We start from the raw sequence: 17,804 nt of genomic DNA, 5'->3' as shown, positions 1-17,804 counted from the left end.
CTGGACTCTCAATTCTAGTCCATTAATATATATGTCTGTCTATATACACATGGTCTTAACTTTATTGTTCTTTCTCAAAGCTGTTTTGGGTTTAATTTTTTGCGTGAATTTTCGGATCAACTCTCAATTTCTGCAAAGCAGCCAGCTGTTATTTTAATAGAGATTACATTTAATCTGTAGATCATTTTGAGGGGTATTGCCATCTTAACAATATTAAGTCTTCTGATTCACAAACATGGGATTTTTTTCCCAGTTATTTAGGTCTTCTGTAATTTCTTTCAACAATGTTTTGTACTTTTCAGGATATAAATTTTATACTGTTCTGTCTTTATTTATTCCTAATGCATCCTTTCAATGCTATTACAAATGAAATTGTTTACTTAATTGTTCATTACAAGTATACAGAAATAAAACTCAGTTTTGTGTATTGATTTTTTTAGCCAGCAATGTTGCTGAACTCTATTAGTTCTGATCGTTTTTAGTACATTCTTTAGGATTTTCTATATACAAGACTATGTCATTTGCAAATAAAGATAATTTTATGTCTTCCTTTCCAATCTAGATGCCTTTTATTTCATTTTCTTGCCTAACTGTCCTAGTAGAAATATCATTTTTAAGGGAAAAAACTACGTAATTTTGTCAAACTCATGGTACGATGGGGACTAAAAAAAACCTTAACTCGCAGAAATCATATAACAAAATATAAAACTAATTCACCAAGATGATTCTAACCAGAAAGAACTCTAGATTTGTTTTGATATTATGGTATCGAAGGCCTTAAAAGGCCAGCAGAGTAAAGCAGGATAATGCCAGACAAGGAGTCATCACAGTCAGTACAAAATCACAACTGCTTTACCTCATGGCTCCACTCACCGCCGCTAAGACTTTACTTAAATACTGGTTACTGGCTGTCTAAGTAAAGTGCTAATAAAAAACCTCTTCAGATGATGAATAAAGGTTGTATTCTTTCAAATTTCTACTCTGTGTGTTTTGATCTTAAATATCCTCTTAAATACTTCCGTTTTCACCATCACTGTTTCCCCTAATAAAGGCTACACTTAAAAACTGACAACAATAAAAAGAAATGTAAATTAAAACACGTAAAACGCATCATTCCAGATTTTCTCAAGGCAAAGCGGGAGTTGGCTTGCCCAGCTGCTGTTGTGCACTGGGCCTGGGGCTGGGGCCAGGGCCAAAGGGGCAGACTGTGAGTGCCAGGCTGGCAGGCCTAAGCCATGTCTGGCCTTTGTGGTCAAGAAATTAGTTACATACAAAGGAGCTGATTGCATAAATAAATATACTGAGAAAAATGGGAGTTGAATTTCTCTGTCAGAGAAGAGATCAAATGGGAGAAGACTGAGATAAATTCTGCTGTGTTGGATTAGAAATGGAAGTATTAGTGAAAACTCAAGGTGTTTATACATCATATAGACATACAGACACGAAAGGAGATATAAGTGGGTGTGTACGCATATATATTTCCTAGATCTATCTGCTGAGAGGGCTGGAAAGCAACGATACCGCAGTAGCAACGAGCATACGTATTGCCCAGATCTTGTTTTCCAAATAATATCCTCCACGAAAGGAACTGGAGCTCCTTGGAGAAGTGCCTAAATGCAGAGCTGGGTCAGGGAAGGGACAAGATGAGCCTGGAATATTTTGTGCCAGAAAGTAAATGCTCAAAGAATGCTGGAGATATGTCAAAAGAATACAGGAGTCACCTTGAAAAGGTTCCTGCTGGCCAAATCTAAGACAATTTGAGCATTCAAAATAAATGATGAGAGTAATGGATTACATAACACATTGACTAAAATGTTAGGATTCCTCAGGTCCACACCGATATATAAACAAGCAGACAGGGAGAAGGGACTGCTCCTCTTCTAGTAGAATACCGACTAAGAAAAGTAGAAGGAATGATCAAATGAGAAAAATCATCTGCCAGCCATCTCAGCAACGAATGATTCAAGAAAGAATCAATGGATGTAAAAATTAGAAGGTATCAGCTTGATAAAATAATACATTTACATTGTCCCAAAGTATCTCCCTACAAAACATTTATTTATTAAAACATATACAAAATACTAACTTTATGTGGAGACACATGGTACCCACGGTACCCACGTCACTTTACGAAGTGACAGAAATTCAAGTCCCCAGCAGTGAGATGAACTGAGAGCGTGTGCGCCCCCTCAGACATTGCAACAAGAACACAGCATCACTTCCAGGGTATTCTTGCCAAAACTATGTAACCTGAACCCAGTTATGAAGAAACACTTAATGAACACAAATTAAGGGATAATCTACAAGAGTCCAGATAAATGGAGATGAAAGAGATATGACAATAAATACAACACATGGGCCTGACTTGAACCCTGGATCAGAAAGAAAAGGAGGAAAAAGGAAGGTAGGTTTGTGTGTGTTTGTGTGTTATAAAGGACATGACTGGAAAACTCTGTGACATCTGAATAGGGTCTGTGGACTAGATGGTATTCATGTATCTCTGCTACTTTCCTGGTTTTGACGGCTGTACTCTGACTATGTAGGAGTCTTTGTTTTCAGGCAACACCTACTGAAATATTTAAGGATAATGGTGCAATATATCTGTAACTTAGCCTCAAACGGCTCAAAGAAAAAAATACAGAACAAAAGGGGAGGAAATGACCAGGTAAACATGGTAACACACTAACAGCGGGGGAATCTGGGTGGAGGGTAGGCAGGAGCTCTTCGTATTGACCTCACCATTTTTCTGTAAATTTGAAATTATTTCAAAATAAAAAATTAACAAATGCTAAACTATGTTCTTCAGTTTCCCATCATATTCCTTCTTATTTGGAACCCAAGCATTACATTTGTACTTTTTTCATTGTTAAATTCTGTTCTGACTTGTTCCCATCACGACAGCCTCCTGAGGTATTTTTATATTGTTTCTTTTCTTTTGACTCATCAGAGATCCTTACTAGCTTCATAGTATTTGGAAATTTAGCTATCAAGGTAAGAATAAAAATCATACATAGAGTCCTGAAAAAAAAAAAAACAACAGAGCAAAGGTAATACTATATTTAATACAAGTCAACATATGGAGAGTTGATCACTTTTTTAGTTATCAAATACCCTGAATCATTCATTTTAGGATCTATGATATTCAGTTGGTTTGACAAATTAGTTGTTTCTAAATCAACACCTTAAAATTCCATCATATTTGATAGATCATGAAAATTATTACCATGATGGTAACGACCTCATTGGGTCACAAAGCCAAAGTTCCAAAGATAACGAAAGCTAGCTTCCAGAGTGAATTTGGCACTGGGTTGATTTTGATTCCTTCCAAGGGAATTAGGCTAGAGACTTTCCAAAGTACTTTCAGGCAACAAAACTTTTTGAGAATTTCCTGGGGCATAAAATTAAATGTGAAATTACAATATTTACCATGGGCGCAAACACAAACTCACTTTTCTTTGCCAAAGGTCTCAATCCAGAAGTCTGATCTCTTTCCCATTCTTGGCCTCAGCTCAATCTGCATACTGAGTCGTCCCTCAGTATCCATGGGGGACTGGTTCCAGCACCCCCAGTGGATACCAAAACCTGAGGACACTCAAGTTCCTTACGTAAAACGGTGTAGAATCTGTACATAATCTTTGTGATCCTCCCATATACTTTAAATCATCTCTAAAGTACTTATAATACCTCATACAGTGTTAATGCTCTATAAATAGTTGTCAGCAAGTGCCAAATTCAAGTTTTGCTTTTTTGGAACTTCCCAGAATTTTTCTACTAGTTCTTTTCCACTAACTTTCACAAAAGCTGAACACTCTGCCCTCTGGCACAAAGAAGACTCTCTGTGACCCCCAACTTCTCCTCCAGTTACCTCACTCTACTTTTCTCTCCTTTAAAGAGTATCTACATTAACGGCCATTCCTTCACGTCCCACTCACCCCACAGCCTATTTCAATGTGTATCTTGGCCCAGTCACCTTCACTCTACTCACTAAGGTCAAAGGGTCTCCCTGACCTTGAACACAAGGAACCCGTTGCAGAGTCTTCATCACCCTCAGCAAAGTACTGACTCAGAGGACCACTTCCTCCTTCTTGAAATCCGCTCTGCCTTCAGTTTTCCTGACACCATTTATCTGGTTATTCTCTTACCACCAGGGCAGTTCTTTACCTGACCGTTGAATGTTGAGAGTTACTCAGTGTTCTGTCCTAGGCCGTCCTCTCTTCTTGCTCTACACTTTCTCCCTCGGAAATTTCATCCATGTCCTTTAAGTATGACCTCCAAATCCTCAGGACCACCTAAATCTTTCCTCTGAGCCTAAAGAGACTTGATAATACTATGTGTGGCTAAGGGCAGTATACGTTGCAGTATACAACTTGCCTTTCAGAGGTCAAATTCACATTATCTTGGTCAGAGCAATCCTACTTGTAGAAATCTGCTCTATATAATATTAATATTATATGTAATATATATTAAAAATATTGTGCAAAAAGATGTATAAACTCTATTGTACTATTATTTATAATAGCAGAAAATTTTAAATTTAAATGTTCATCAATGGGGGTCGCTATTATCCATAAGACATATCACAATATGCAACTGTTAGAAAAGAATGGATAAACATACTTATATAGATCTGTAGAACAGAATAGAGAATCCAGAAACAGCCCCACACAAGTATGACTAACTGATTTTTGACTTAAAAAAAAAAGCAATTCAATAGAGGAACAACCTTTTCAACAGTATTGGAGCAATCGCATATCAATAGGCAAAACATTAAACCTTGAACTATACATTTTATCTTATACAAAAATTAAGTCAGAAATGGATTATAGACTTAAATGTTACATGCAAAAGTATAAAACTTCTACAAGACATCTGAGACCTAGGTCTTGATGAAGAGAACTTAGATACAACACCAAAAGCATGATGCATAAAAGATAAAATGATGAACTGGACTGTATCAAAACGAAAACTTTTGCCCTGTGAAAGACCCTGTTAAAGGGATGAGAAGACAAGCTGGTAAGGATTTGTATCTAGAGCATATAAAGAACTCTTCTAACTCAACAGTATAAAAGCAAACAATCCATTTAGAAAATGCACACAAGACGTGAGGATACCTTTCACTGAAGGGATGTTTGGATGGTAAATAAACACATGAAAAGGTGTTGGACATCACTAGCCATAAGGGAAACACAAATTAAGACCACAGTGAGATACCACTGCCCACCTATTAGAATAGCTAAATTTAAAAACAGTAACAAAACCAAATGCTGACAAGTATGTGAAGAAACTGTTATCTTTGAAACATTGTTAGTGGTAATGTAAGATGGAATAGACATTTTGGAAATGTTTGGCATTTAGCTTGGCAATAACTAAATGGAAAATTGTTTGGCAGCTTCTCAAAAAACATATAACATCACACAACTCAGCAATTGTACTGCTAGGCATTTATCCCACAGAAACGAAAACTTCAAAGTCGAGACGTGAACTTGTATAACAGCTGCTTACAGCAGTTTTGTCTGGTAGTAATCCTAAAATGAAAACAACCCCAATGTCTTTCAACAGGAAAATGGTTAAAGAAACTGTGGCACATCTACTATCCACAACGTGGAATACTATGCGGCAATGGGAAGGAATGGACTATTTGATACATTAAGAAAGAGAGAGGAAAAAAACACCGAGAGAGAGAGAGAGAGAGAGAGAGAGAGAGAGAGAGAGCGAGCGTGAGAGCGTGAGCGAGCGAGCTCACAAAGGAAATACAGTAAAACATCCAGGATGTTCCTATTGGGCTGTATCTTCATGGTTTAGTTATTCTAGCATAAAAGTCTCTAATAATCTCTGAAATTAGCAGTCAAAGATAGTATTTCAGGATTTTACTGGATTTTCATAAGCAAAAGCAAAACTGTAGTACAAATTTGAAATATTTCAGGTTTCATTATATTATCATATTGTTTAAAACTATCTGTCTGCTTTTGAACCTGAAGACCAATTATCTCTTTATGGTTTAAAATTCAGTGCTATTAGCAATGCTATAAACCAAATACTTTGATCAATAAAGCCAAATTTTAATAAGTCTGATTTGACTTATTAACAATAACTCACTGTGCTTGATTTTTTAATAATTTATTATTCAAGATGAGTCAGGGGGATTTATAAAACACTTCCTAAACTGAAAAAAAAAATCTTATCAGGACCTTTCATTATCCACTACAATTAAGAACAATCTCAAAATGAGACTTTACACATTAACTGTCTTAGAGTATCTTTCCAATGAATGAATGTCTAAAATTTCTTACATATATAAACACCCAAACCTTTAAAGCAAACCTGGATATATCCAAGAACAGCACTTAACTAGTTTAAGGTTACAAAAAATGTTTAAATAAGGGAAAATTTAACATGAGCAAATGAAACGAAGACTATAAGAAAGAAAAAAAAAAAGCCACCAGACAAAACAAAACATCAAATGAAATCCCTCAAAAACCTTCATAAAAGGTTGAGGTAAGTGATGACAAAGTTACACACAGCCACCCCTCCCCACTGTAAAGAGTGGTTTTCTGAACACCAAAATAATGACAACCTGCTGGGTGACGTCATGACCCATGTTGAACACAAACACAGGTATGCCTACCTGGGAGAAAGGTTACAGGGAACTCCTCTTCTAGCCCCAGAGCCAACAGCCATAATCCAGCTTATCCTAGGATACTACAGCCTTTCTTACGCAAGAGTGAGACATACTTCAGGTTTTATTTTTAATCTCCAAACAATGATAGGAGTGCAAAGGTCAATGAACAGAGCTAATGGCTACAGTAGAAGCTTCCAAAATCTTTTATGCAAACAAAACAGAGAAATGTAACTCTTGGTCTTCTGTAAAAAGTGCAAAGATTTTACACTTCCATTTATTTCCATCTGTTCTCACAATTTAGAGACCAAAATGGAATGAGCAATTAGCTCAATACTTGAAAAAAAATGAGCTAGAAGGAAAATGCATGCAGTATTCATTTTACACTTTGGTCAGCTTTGCTTGGGAAAACACAATTTAAAACCTCAGCAGTTTGTTCTTGTAACCCATCATAATGTCACCTTAGCTTCTTCTCTTTAATTATAACCACTTAAAACTGGTGCTTCTTCCCCAGGTTTATTAAGGTATATTTGACAAATAAAAATTAAAATTGTATATACAACTGCCCTTGAACAAAGTGAGGGTTGGGGTATCAACCCTCTGTGCGGTCAAAAATTCAAGTATAATTTATAGTCGGTCCTCCATATGCGTGGTTCCTCTGTATCTGCGGTTCTGTGTGCTTGGGTTCAACCAACCCTGGATAGTGCAGAACTGCGGTATTTACTATTGAAAAAAATCTGCATGTAAGTGGACACGCCCAGTTCAAAGCTGTTGTTCAAGGGTCAACTGTACTTAAGGTGTACAACATGACGTCTTGATATATGTTTACATCATGTGATTACCACAATCAAGCTATTTAACACATTCATCAAAAATGGGGCTTTCTAATGCATTATTTATAGGAACCACAGTCTAGTTGCTCTCTATCATTATATGTGGATGACCTTCCCAACCTGACAGTAAACTCCTTGAGGGTGGGGACCGAATCAGCACCCAGCCACCCCATGCCCTGGGCACACACAGACCTATGAGGTGCAGTGCCGCGTGGGCATCAAGTAAGTGTTTGTGGTTCACAGTGCTGATCTTAATCTCACGCTCTTCACAGACAAGCAACACAGACCTACCTTCAGAGCAACTACCAGACTTTTATCGACTCTCTTGTTAATTACTACCACATGTTTATTACTCAATGTCTGAATTCTCAAATTAAATCTTCCTTGGATTATTTTCCTTCGTTTGTTAATGTGTTATAAATGTTGAAATTAATCAAGTCACAATAGTTTTAAATTGTGCTCTGTGTTCATCCACTTTTAGAACAAGAATGGTATCTGAAATCTTCTTAAAACTCCCATTAATTAACTACAATAAGACGTAAGGAAACGATGCTGACGCAGACCACCTATCAAAAACACCCTGGGCTTATCTGGAATGAAAGGCTCTGTCTCATGCCTCACGTCCTGGACTGGTCTATGTCTGTTTCTCCAGAGAGGCTGAGAATTCCATAAACAAAGACACTGCAGAGAGAGTACCCTTGCTCCAGATCTGTTTCAGTAACTGGCAAAGCTTAACCGATAATTTGTATGAAAAGAGGAATCTGGGTCCAAACACGACAGTGAATCACAGCCAAAGTCAACTGCTTGAGCAGATTTACAGATACTTTTGAGATAGCCGCAAGCTACCAACTGCTTTGCTGCTAATCAAAAAGCCCTGTTGGTTACTGGTCCCCAATTCAAAGCTCATAATCACCTGAGTGTTTTAATTCTACTATTTCTGGATACTAGATTAGAACACGCAACCCACTTCCACAAAGCAAACTCCCCTCTCTGAGCTGAGAAACAAAAAGAACGAAATTGAGTAGGTTTTGCCACATTGTCTTCTGGTATATTATCCCCTTGCTCAGAGGAAGAATGTTTTCTTTTAACCTCTTACAGCTATTCAGGTTTTGGTGTTTCTGCTTTACTCTTTATTAGACCCTCCCATTCCTTGTTCGTCCAGTTCCACGTGCTCACAGAGTGTCTGCCGTGCTCTCATTAGCTCACATTTGCTCAGGGTGGAATCCATTTGTTACCTGCTGACTCAAATCTCCCCTAATGACCTAATGCTCTTGGTTTTCATTTCCATTTCATTACACTGCACTGAAAATGTCTACTTTGAAGCAAAATGTTTTAATAACGAAAAGGTATAGGGGGTACTACATAAGAATGTTAAAACCCCGTTCTTGTCATTAAATAAACAAGCTAACCAGCAACCAAGTCAGTGACAGCAAAATTTATCATCGACATACAGACCCTCTGAACGACAAGATGGTAGAAGAAACTCTGTTTTGTTCCAGGCCATTCCTGGGACTCTCTCCTGTGTCCCCTCTCAGCTTCGACAGATTCTGACACAGAAATCAAGTCTTGTCCTCACATTGCTCAGCTATATACGTTCACAAGTCCCTAAAAGATGAGACTTTCTAAACTGCAGTCTTTCAAAGTTTAAAATAAATTTTTAAGACCTCTTCCTATATTCCAAGCACGTCTCTGTAAGTCTTATATCAGTTATAGACTTAAATAGTTATGAAAGAAATGGCTGCAGTTTGTAGTTTAAAGCCAGGACTATCTCCTGAAGCAGACTCTAGCACCAGTGGCAAACTCAAAAAGTGCAAATAAACTAAACAGTCCCTTCTACTTTTCCTTGCCTTCTTGAATGCAATTTAAGTACTTTAAGAAAACATGCTCAAAAATCCAAATTTTTTAAATGACAATATAACATGAGGCTGATTAGCTGCACTGAGAAAGAGTCTTTGTTTTATCAAAGGATTCACAAAATGGATTTAACAAGAGTGTTTTTTAAAAGAGACATTAAAAATGTAGTTCAATTTATAATCACTAGATTCCATGAGACTTCTCTGAAAACATTATTTTAAAGGACAAGGATAATGCAAATTTAGTAAAAACTAGTTCAAATATACTTATTTACATTTATTTACATTTAGTCAGTGTATCACAGTATCTAATCCCCTGCTTCCCCATACCCTCTAACTTAATTAACCTGAAGAAAATTTTCTTTGGTTTAATTCAGAGGTTGTGGACTAACTGCATGCTCTATTACCCCCAATATGCTACTTATCACATTTTACTGAAATTGCTTGAGTGTCCTTTGCTAAACACCCCGAGGGCCAGGAGGAGTAATTTACACCTCATCTTAAGGCATAACACCCGACTTAATACCTGTTGAGTGCATGACTTCATGAGTCCTTCAAATTTATGTTCCTAATTCTTGGGCTGGCTCCTCCAACTATTTCAAACTAAGCTAGCTTTTTTTTTTTTTTTTAAAAGAGTCCACTACTTCCTCATATTCGTGGTCCTTAGTCTGCCTGCCCTAATGTAACTGACATGGTCAACCGACATCAGGGACATGCTACCGCATTCTGTACCTGTCCTGTATTAGACACCCCTTGGGGCTGCCTCTCATGTCCCCTTGGCCTCACCTCTGACTCATGCTACAAGGCTGGTAAACGGCTCTGTGAAGGACAGGTTGGCAAGGTCTGTCTCTCCTCCTTCCTGCCTTTCAGAGGCAGCAGCTATGCCTGTAGGAACCTGCTTGGCATTTGCACAGGTTCAAGATCAAAGCGCAGAGGCATTAACACCCAATGAGACAAACACTGGCCAGGGAAGAATGGAAGCCAGTGGACATGTACTGCTTTTGGTCCCTCAGGTGGCCAACTCTGAGACACACAGCAGAAGGACTGAACTCCAGTCCTTAAATATGGTGGATCACACTAACACACCCTTCTATTCTCTTCTTCCTTCCCTAGTTTACTCTCAGTCCCGCAGTCCTATTCCCCAAGACAGCTTCCCAAATAAATCATCTGAATACAAACCCATGTTTTAGGATCTGCTTCAGGAAAGAAACGAGGCTAAGACAGTCTCTTCAGCATCAGGGGTACTTGGTTTTTCACTCTTGTTTTCTTATTTTGATAGGGTTAGTAAAGCAGGTAACTTAATTCCTTCCCTGGTATCAACACTGTCCTTCCTATTTTCAGACAAATTTCAATTTATTAGCAGTGAACAACACTCCACAGAAGCATGAACAAGTCAGGTCTCCCCTAAATGATGTCTATTTCAAATGAATGGCGGTTGGGAAAATACATTTCTTACAAGAACAGGAATTCTACCCCAGTTAACATGTTTATATTAAAAACATTTTGCCAGCATCACATAAAAGAACACTCATAAAATAAACAGAACTTCTCATACCTTCATGTTATAGCTTGCTTATTTTTCTGTAGAGACTGAATATTAACATCCACAAAAAAGAAATCTAAACAGTTTAAAAATACCTTGCAGGCAAATGCAGAGAGTCCATTCTTACACTGAAGTTGGGTGTGAATGATTTAGGAAAACTTCAGAGAGTTACGTTTTACTTTGGGTCAGTTTCTCTAACAGCTAGTGGGTACGGTATTGAGTATCAAACGATGCAGGTTCCAAAAGATACCATCAAGTAATCTTTAAGACTTTTTCTCAACTGAGCTAATGCTTCATGTCCTATTACTAGAGAGCCATAAGTAAAACCAAGAGTATTTACAGACAACCCACAAGTTAGGAAAACGTTCAATCAGCTGCAGATTACTTTACGGCTGTGACAAGCTTGATGACATGCTGGGATGCCATCTTTTGCCATTTATTTATTTATTTATTTATTTATTTATTTATTTATTTAATCAATCAATCTTTAAGCATTTCATCAATTGTCAGAGATCACTGAATTAATTGGCTAAGCAAAACTTTTCAATTCTCTATTTTTATTGCTGCCTTCCAACAGCAGACAAAGTTTTAAAACATTTTAAAATTTGTTTAAAACCAGAATGCATGGAGATCAACAATGCTTGCAAACTTTCAATGACCGGGGTAGTAAAAAGGTTTTAATTTATTACAGTAAAATATCCTTGTAAAGTAGTTACATGTCTTCTCCAAATTTTCTAAAGTACCTAGATCATAGTATTAAATGAACTCTATTATTATCATCAATCAATGATAATCTTATTTTTATATAAAAGCATCTGAAATCAATGTCTTCCAACAGTGATACATAAGCACACACTCCATCTATAACATACTTAATGCCTAGAGTTAAAATGCCACAAAGCTCCTTAACACACACACCAAGTCTCCTAAATACTCCATAGTTTTGCCAGCTATTATAGTGCACAGACTGAACGTTGCTTCCTCTAGGTTAAGATTCTATTTTTACACATTTTTGACATTTCTCAAACCCGCATGCATCTTATAACTGATGGAGTCATAGTTTAATTGGCAACATTTTTTTTCTTTTGTGATGGTAAATAAAGGACTTAAAATTGATGTCTCATATTCAACAGAGTATCATAGTTTATCCAGCACTTAAACAGCAGGTACGGGCTTTATTTTTATTCTTTAACTGACATTTTGGACAACCCCTTCATTATATAAAAAAAGTGTCAGTTTTCATTCAAACAAACAAAGAAACAAAGAAGCACAGTAAGATGCCACACATTAGAACCGGGCAGAACTAGCACTTACAGACATGCTCTGGAGTATCGCGATGTTTTTGAGCCTGCTGGAATGATACTAAAATAATTTTTATTATTTATTATAGGATTAATTACATTAAAAACTGCGTTTTTTTAAATCGCTTATTTTTAAAACTTTTATCTATCCCATAAGCAAAAAGAAAGGGATAAAAGAAGTATTTCTTGCATAGCTAAATGGAAACCTTGTCTGGTTTTCAGAGGTAGTTCAGTCTGCCTCTGGCCAGGGCTGTAACAGTTTTCAGTCCCTGACTTACTGCTCATACACAGTATGCCTTACTGAGCAAAGACTGGCTGGTAAAACAGTATTTTAAAAACTTCTCTGCAAGGCTGGTTTTAAAACACTCTTAAAAATGAGACCAGTCATTGATAACTACTGCAGTTTACCTTAGTAAGTCTTAGCTTCACATTTTTAATAGAAAATACAAATATTAAAATGTGACAATACTTCCCTCTTCTGCACAAACACTGTAGAAAGACTTGTTTTGTTGCTCCTTGGTGTCTTCGCTAAAAGACCATGCAAACTAGGGAAATCTGGTCTCTAATTTTTAAGCCAGTAGTTATTTTTAGCATTACACTAACATTTGAATAAAAAGGATATTGTTGAAAAGGAGGTAAATTGGAAAAGATAATAATAATAAAGTGATATTTTTAAGTGATTGGGAGTAAACTGAAAAATTAGGAGACTGTAATTTTCTACATTTTCCATATCATTTTCCAGATCCACCAAATTTAAGAGCCAAATTTCCAAACATGTCTTCTTGTTTTGATGCCTGTTTCCTTTATGACATGCAGTAGGCTACAACTGATTCTGTCTCCAGCTGGCTGTATCCAACAGCATCATCTTTACTGGCAACAAAGAATTTATGTTTATTAAGTACCCAACAATCAACATGGTTCACTTTGGATCTTCAAATGGGTAGGTAAACCTCAAATCTAGATTTGAAAAAAATTTTACCCTCAGAAGTATTAGAACAACAGCAGCTTAATTTTACATCTAAATTAATTATGGAGGACACTGTCTACTTAATCATAAGTTATCCGATTAGCACATTGCTAGGGGCCCTAGGAAGTTTTGGTAAATTTGCTTTCTCATCAGGCATCATTTCCCAGTGATTAAGGTGACATAATGGCAGAAGCATATTTTCTTTCGAGGGACCGGACATAGAATGATGCCAGGCTTGGAGAAACCAGGCAAGCCGGTACAGGACAGAGGCACAGTCAGAGGGGGACACACAGAGGCACAGTCAGAGGCGGACTTGCTTTTTCTGTGGGCATATATGACAGACATTGCAGAAGTAGAGAAAAAGTGCCAGGGAACCATGCCAGCGAAAAAGAAGGATGGAGTAAAGAGAGAGGAAAAGAGACAAATGAAATAACATAAAATAATATAGTTTCGAGCCTCAAGAGTTTCAGAGGACGAGGGTCAAATTAGGAAAAAGTTTCTTGTATTAGTTTAGATTTTCAGCAATTGCTGGGAAGAGTTTAGGTGTTCTGGAAATTCTCTAACCTGGGTAAATGCATAAAGCACTAAGTCAAAATTAGGTGCTGTTATTTTTATAGTAAATTTAAATTCAAAATCCTTACTAGTAATTTATGACTTAGTTACATTAGAGACAAATTAAGAAATTGCTGGCAAACATTTCAAAGGATGTATATAGAAAAGAGGGAGTGAAATCTAGACTAATCTGTGGTAAATAAAGTGCACACTTCAGGAATTATAAGCAGAAATAGAAATAATGCTTATTCTAATTAGATCCTCTGAAAGAAATATTAAAAATTATAGACCAATATTTGAATTAAAGTTGTTTTAAATTTCTGATTAAAAACAATTACTTGTTGTTTTTTTTTTTGCAATAAATAACATCTGAGGGGTCAGGGATGGAGCATTTAATTATGTTCTGAGGATAAACTGAGGCAACGGAGGTGAAAACCTAGGACGGTGCTTGGGAAATAGCATGTGCTCAGCGAAGTTTTAATTTTTTTGTAAATCTGGAACCAAAACGATTTTGCTACCAACAAAAACAATACAATACTGTGCAACATTAAGAGTCAGATCAAATCATAGTTTATTATGGCCCTAAAACCAACTCCAAAACATCTGGTTTACTCTTTCAATGACACTTGCAAACTATCTGTATTAGATGCTATCACATACGTAATGGCATTTGTTTGCTCAAGGACCAAGTTAACGGTCAAGTAGGTTTTACTAAAAGTAAGAAGCAACACAAAGTATTAAGTAAAAACAGTAACAAAAGTATGAAGCATGATTCCTGGTTTGTTTAAAAACATACACACACATAGGCACAGAAAAAAAGAAAGATCAGGGGAGCATAGAATATTAACAATGACTACTGCTGTCTGACAAATCTATGGGTCATTTAATTTCTTTCTTAGTGGCGGTCTTACGCATTTGAATAAACTTTCTACTAGTGTTTCCAGTAAATACTTAAATAATTTAAGCAAAAGAGTAAGATGTGACTGTGATGCAGAATTTCTGAAATGTATACATATCCAACCATTAATTTAAAAAGCAATCCACCAGACTTTTACCTAAAAATCATTTGAAAAACTTCTGAAATCCTTTCTTTGGAGTAAGCAGAGGTCCTGAATTAAAAAACAAAAACCTATTTATGAACAAAGGATTTCTTTAAAATTTTCCAAGTTACTTCAGTTTGCCAGCCCTGCCTTCCATAGTACCAGAAAGTAGTAAATACAAAGGTTTTTCTTGTTACGCAGACTTCTTAGTTGAGCAAATAACCATGGGAGCCAAATCTCCAAAATGTGCAGGGTTGGGGGTGGGGACTGTTGAGGACAAGCAAGAATAGGATTTCCAGACGCTCACTGCAATTCGGGACGGGGGGAAACGTAATTTTCTTGCAAGTGGCCACTGATGTACCTTGTAGCCAAGGTCTGTTTTAGAGACACCTATGGTGATCAGCTGTGCCTTTCACAGAGTAATTTAACTACTGAACAGTTGAAAAGAGAAGTAAGATTGAGTGAAAAAAGCACCATGCCGACTAACAATATTGCCCGTAATAAGCTCTGTCTTTTCTGAGTCAGAGTTTAGGTCATGTAAAAGTAAAACTGGCCCCAGAGAAGAGAGCAGTTTCTCACAGATTGCCATTTAAATCTCAAACGACCATGTTTCACAGCATGCTCAGTACATTCCAGCATGTAACTGCATTTTAATTTCCTAAAGCCACAGGATAGAAGTCTGATTTCAAACAGTGTCTGGAGTGCGATATTCAATACTGATAAAACTGTATGGTGCTCTCCCGAAAGTTCCAAAGATTCAGCATATGGAAAAGGATCTTCATTTTCTTCGAAGCACTACTGTCAAAGAAATTTACTCCTCTGACTCTTGTAAATGAATTCTAAACAGCGAACATTAAGAGCTAAAGCTACTGCCGTAAGAAACAGATAGAACTCAGTAGATTACAGGAAAAGAACGTGCCATATATTCCTCACTCACTAGTGTGTAGTTACATACATCCTGACAAAACCCGTGGATACAAGACTTTAAATTTTCTTTGCCATGAAATGCTCATTAGTGCTTTGGAAGATGAATTTAAAATATATTAACAAGAATGAATCCTTACTTGAATGTCCATTCAGTACACGGAAATCATTCAGTCACCTTTTCAACTTTATAAAACAGGGAGCGCTTGTGATCGCTTTAATCTCCGTGTATTATATAAGAGCAACCTTTAAACTAGATCAAGAAGGAAAAAGGGAAGGCGAAATTGTGTCATAAGTTTAGGAGCCAGAGACCAACTTAAGACCATATTATTATTCAATTGAAAGGAACTTATAAAGATAAATTTTTACATGTGAATGTGAAAACAATGCACTGGGATGTTCTGCAGTTTTCAATCTGACCTGACCTTGGGAAAAGATAAAGGGAAAACGTTTTTTTGAGGGGACAGAGTGGATAAGTACAGCTGACCCTTGAACAGCATGGGTTTGAGCTGCACAAGTCCATTTATACTCGGATTTTTTTTCAATACGAAAGTACCACACAGTCCAAGGTTGGCTCAATCCAAGGATGCGAGTATGAAGAGCCAACTCAAAATTATACGTGGATTTTCAGCTGGGTGGAGGGTCAGTGCCCCCAGCCCCTGACTTGTTCAAGGGGCAACGTATGCACTTTCCTGTAAGATACTATAGCCCTTTATTTTGAACCTGACTCCAGAACTAATTGATGGGTTCAATACCTTTGTTTTTAAGCAACATATCTGTTTGATCAATGAGTTAGACTGAAATTCTGACTAATAATTTAAGGTGCATGAACTATACAGCTTTGGCTGTTCTATGAAACTGAAACACCCAGAAGACCTAGAACTAACCTCGGGGTGCCTGGCCTATGAGTCAGTTGGGTCCCTATGGCCACTCTTCATCAGATTCTGAGGTATCATTAGGTGTAAGAAGTGACCACTCTTGATTTCATAACAGCTTTTCAAAGTATATATAATGGTACATGAATCAGGTTTTTTTTAATGAGAGAAAACCTGATTGGTGGGGCGAAAAATGAATGTCTTCTCCTCTAAGGAAGAAATGAGTGCATTTCTTTTCTTGCCCCCTTTGTCTCCCTATTTGATTTTTCCATTTACTTTCTTCCCTTCCCCTGACTTCACTTCTCTTTCGTTCTTCTTCTCCAAACTTGGACTAGACCACAGGTGGCCAGTAGGAAAACATTTGTATTCTTAAGAAGAATGCATCGGGCATTTCCTCTGGTCGGTTGTGAGGACACAAAGGTCAATGAAGCACACATGGAAACATCCAGGAACTTCAGTCTGGGGGAGATACACACTGCAACTTCACACATCACAGACCACAGAGAGTGTCACAACCCGTGTCTGATGAGCAAAGCCGCAGAGAAACGCAGCGAGGACAGGGAGGGCTGTGTGGAGGAAAAACCGCTGTAAACGGTGAGTGGTACTCAGACGACAAGAAGGCAAACAGACCTGCATGCTTTTTTGGCAAGAGGGATCAGTGCAGATAAAGGGAAATGAAGATAAAACCGGTGGCACACATGGGATGCAGCGTCCTAATCTGCGTAACAATCACCAGCCCATCAACGACAGGGGCTGTTCTCACTGTGTTCGTTTTATTTTAATCCTCACTTCAGCTCAATATGAGAGGTCCGATTATTATCTCGATTTTGAAGGCCAGGAATCTGAGGCCAGAGAGATTATTAAATTGCCTAAGGGTATCCAGTTTACCAGTTGATGATGGAGCTGGGGTCTGAATGCCGGAAGTCTGACTCCAGGGCTGTACTTCGAGTGTTCTGTGCCTGCTACGTGTGCACAGGACCCAAAGGGGAACACTAAGAGATACAGTACAGCTAGGGCTCTTCTGGGCAGAAAGGACAGAAAAGAAGCCCCAGAGATGCAACAAGTCAAGAAAGTATTGTCACAAAATCCATCACAGCCTGTCGGCCCCCCTGAAACCATTCCATAACTTAGTCCAATTGGTCGATATTCCTATTCCTTACGATGGCTAAACAATCTAGTGAACAATTCTGATGGACTCTGATAGTTATGAAAGTAATGCAGAGCGATGTCAGCCCTCAAAGCGTGGAGAAACTAACCAAATGGCCCGTAAGTAGCACAAGCACACGAGGTTTCTGCATTT

General features: G+C 37.5%; 1 protein-coding gene across 9 annotated transcripts in view; it reads right to left on the bottom strand.

Annotated features, from left to right (window-relative positions):
• Positions 1 to 17,804, bottom strand: part of ATE1 (arginyltransferase 1) — a 171,886-nt gene that overhangs the window by 29,761 nt on the left and 124,321 nt on the right. The window contains exon 12 of one of the 9 annotated variants that reach the window (XM_032490742.1): positions 3,043 to 17,070. The exons of the other annotated variants lie outside the window; for them this stretch is intronic. Within the exon in view, the coding sequence (XP_032346633.1) occupies positions 16,988 to 17,070 (83 nt within the window). The 3' untranslated portion in view covers positions 3,043 to 16,987. Of the gene's footprint in view, positions 1 to 3,042; positions 17,071 to 17,804 lie in introns of those variants that run through there. 9 annotated transcript variants of the gene reach the window in all.

Source organism: Camelus ferus, chromosome 11, assembly GCF_009834535.1.
Source record: "Camelus ferus isolate YT-003-E chromosome 11, BCGSAC_Cfer_1.0, whole genome shotgun sequence".
Lineage (NCBI taxonomy): Eukaryota > Metazoa > Chordata > Mammalia > Artiodactyla > Camelidae > Camelus > Camelus ferus.
This window is presented reverse-complemented; position numbering and strand designations above follow the sequence as displayed.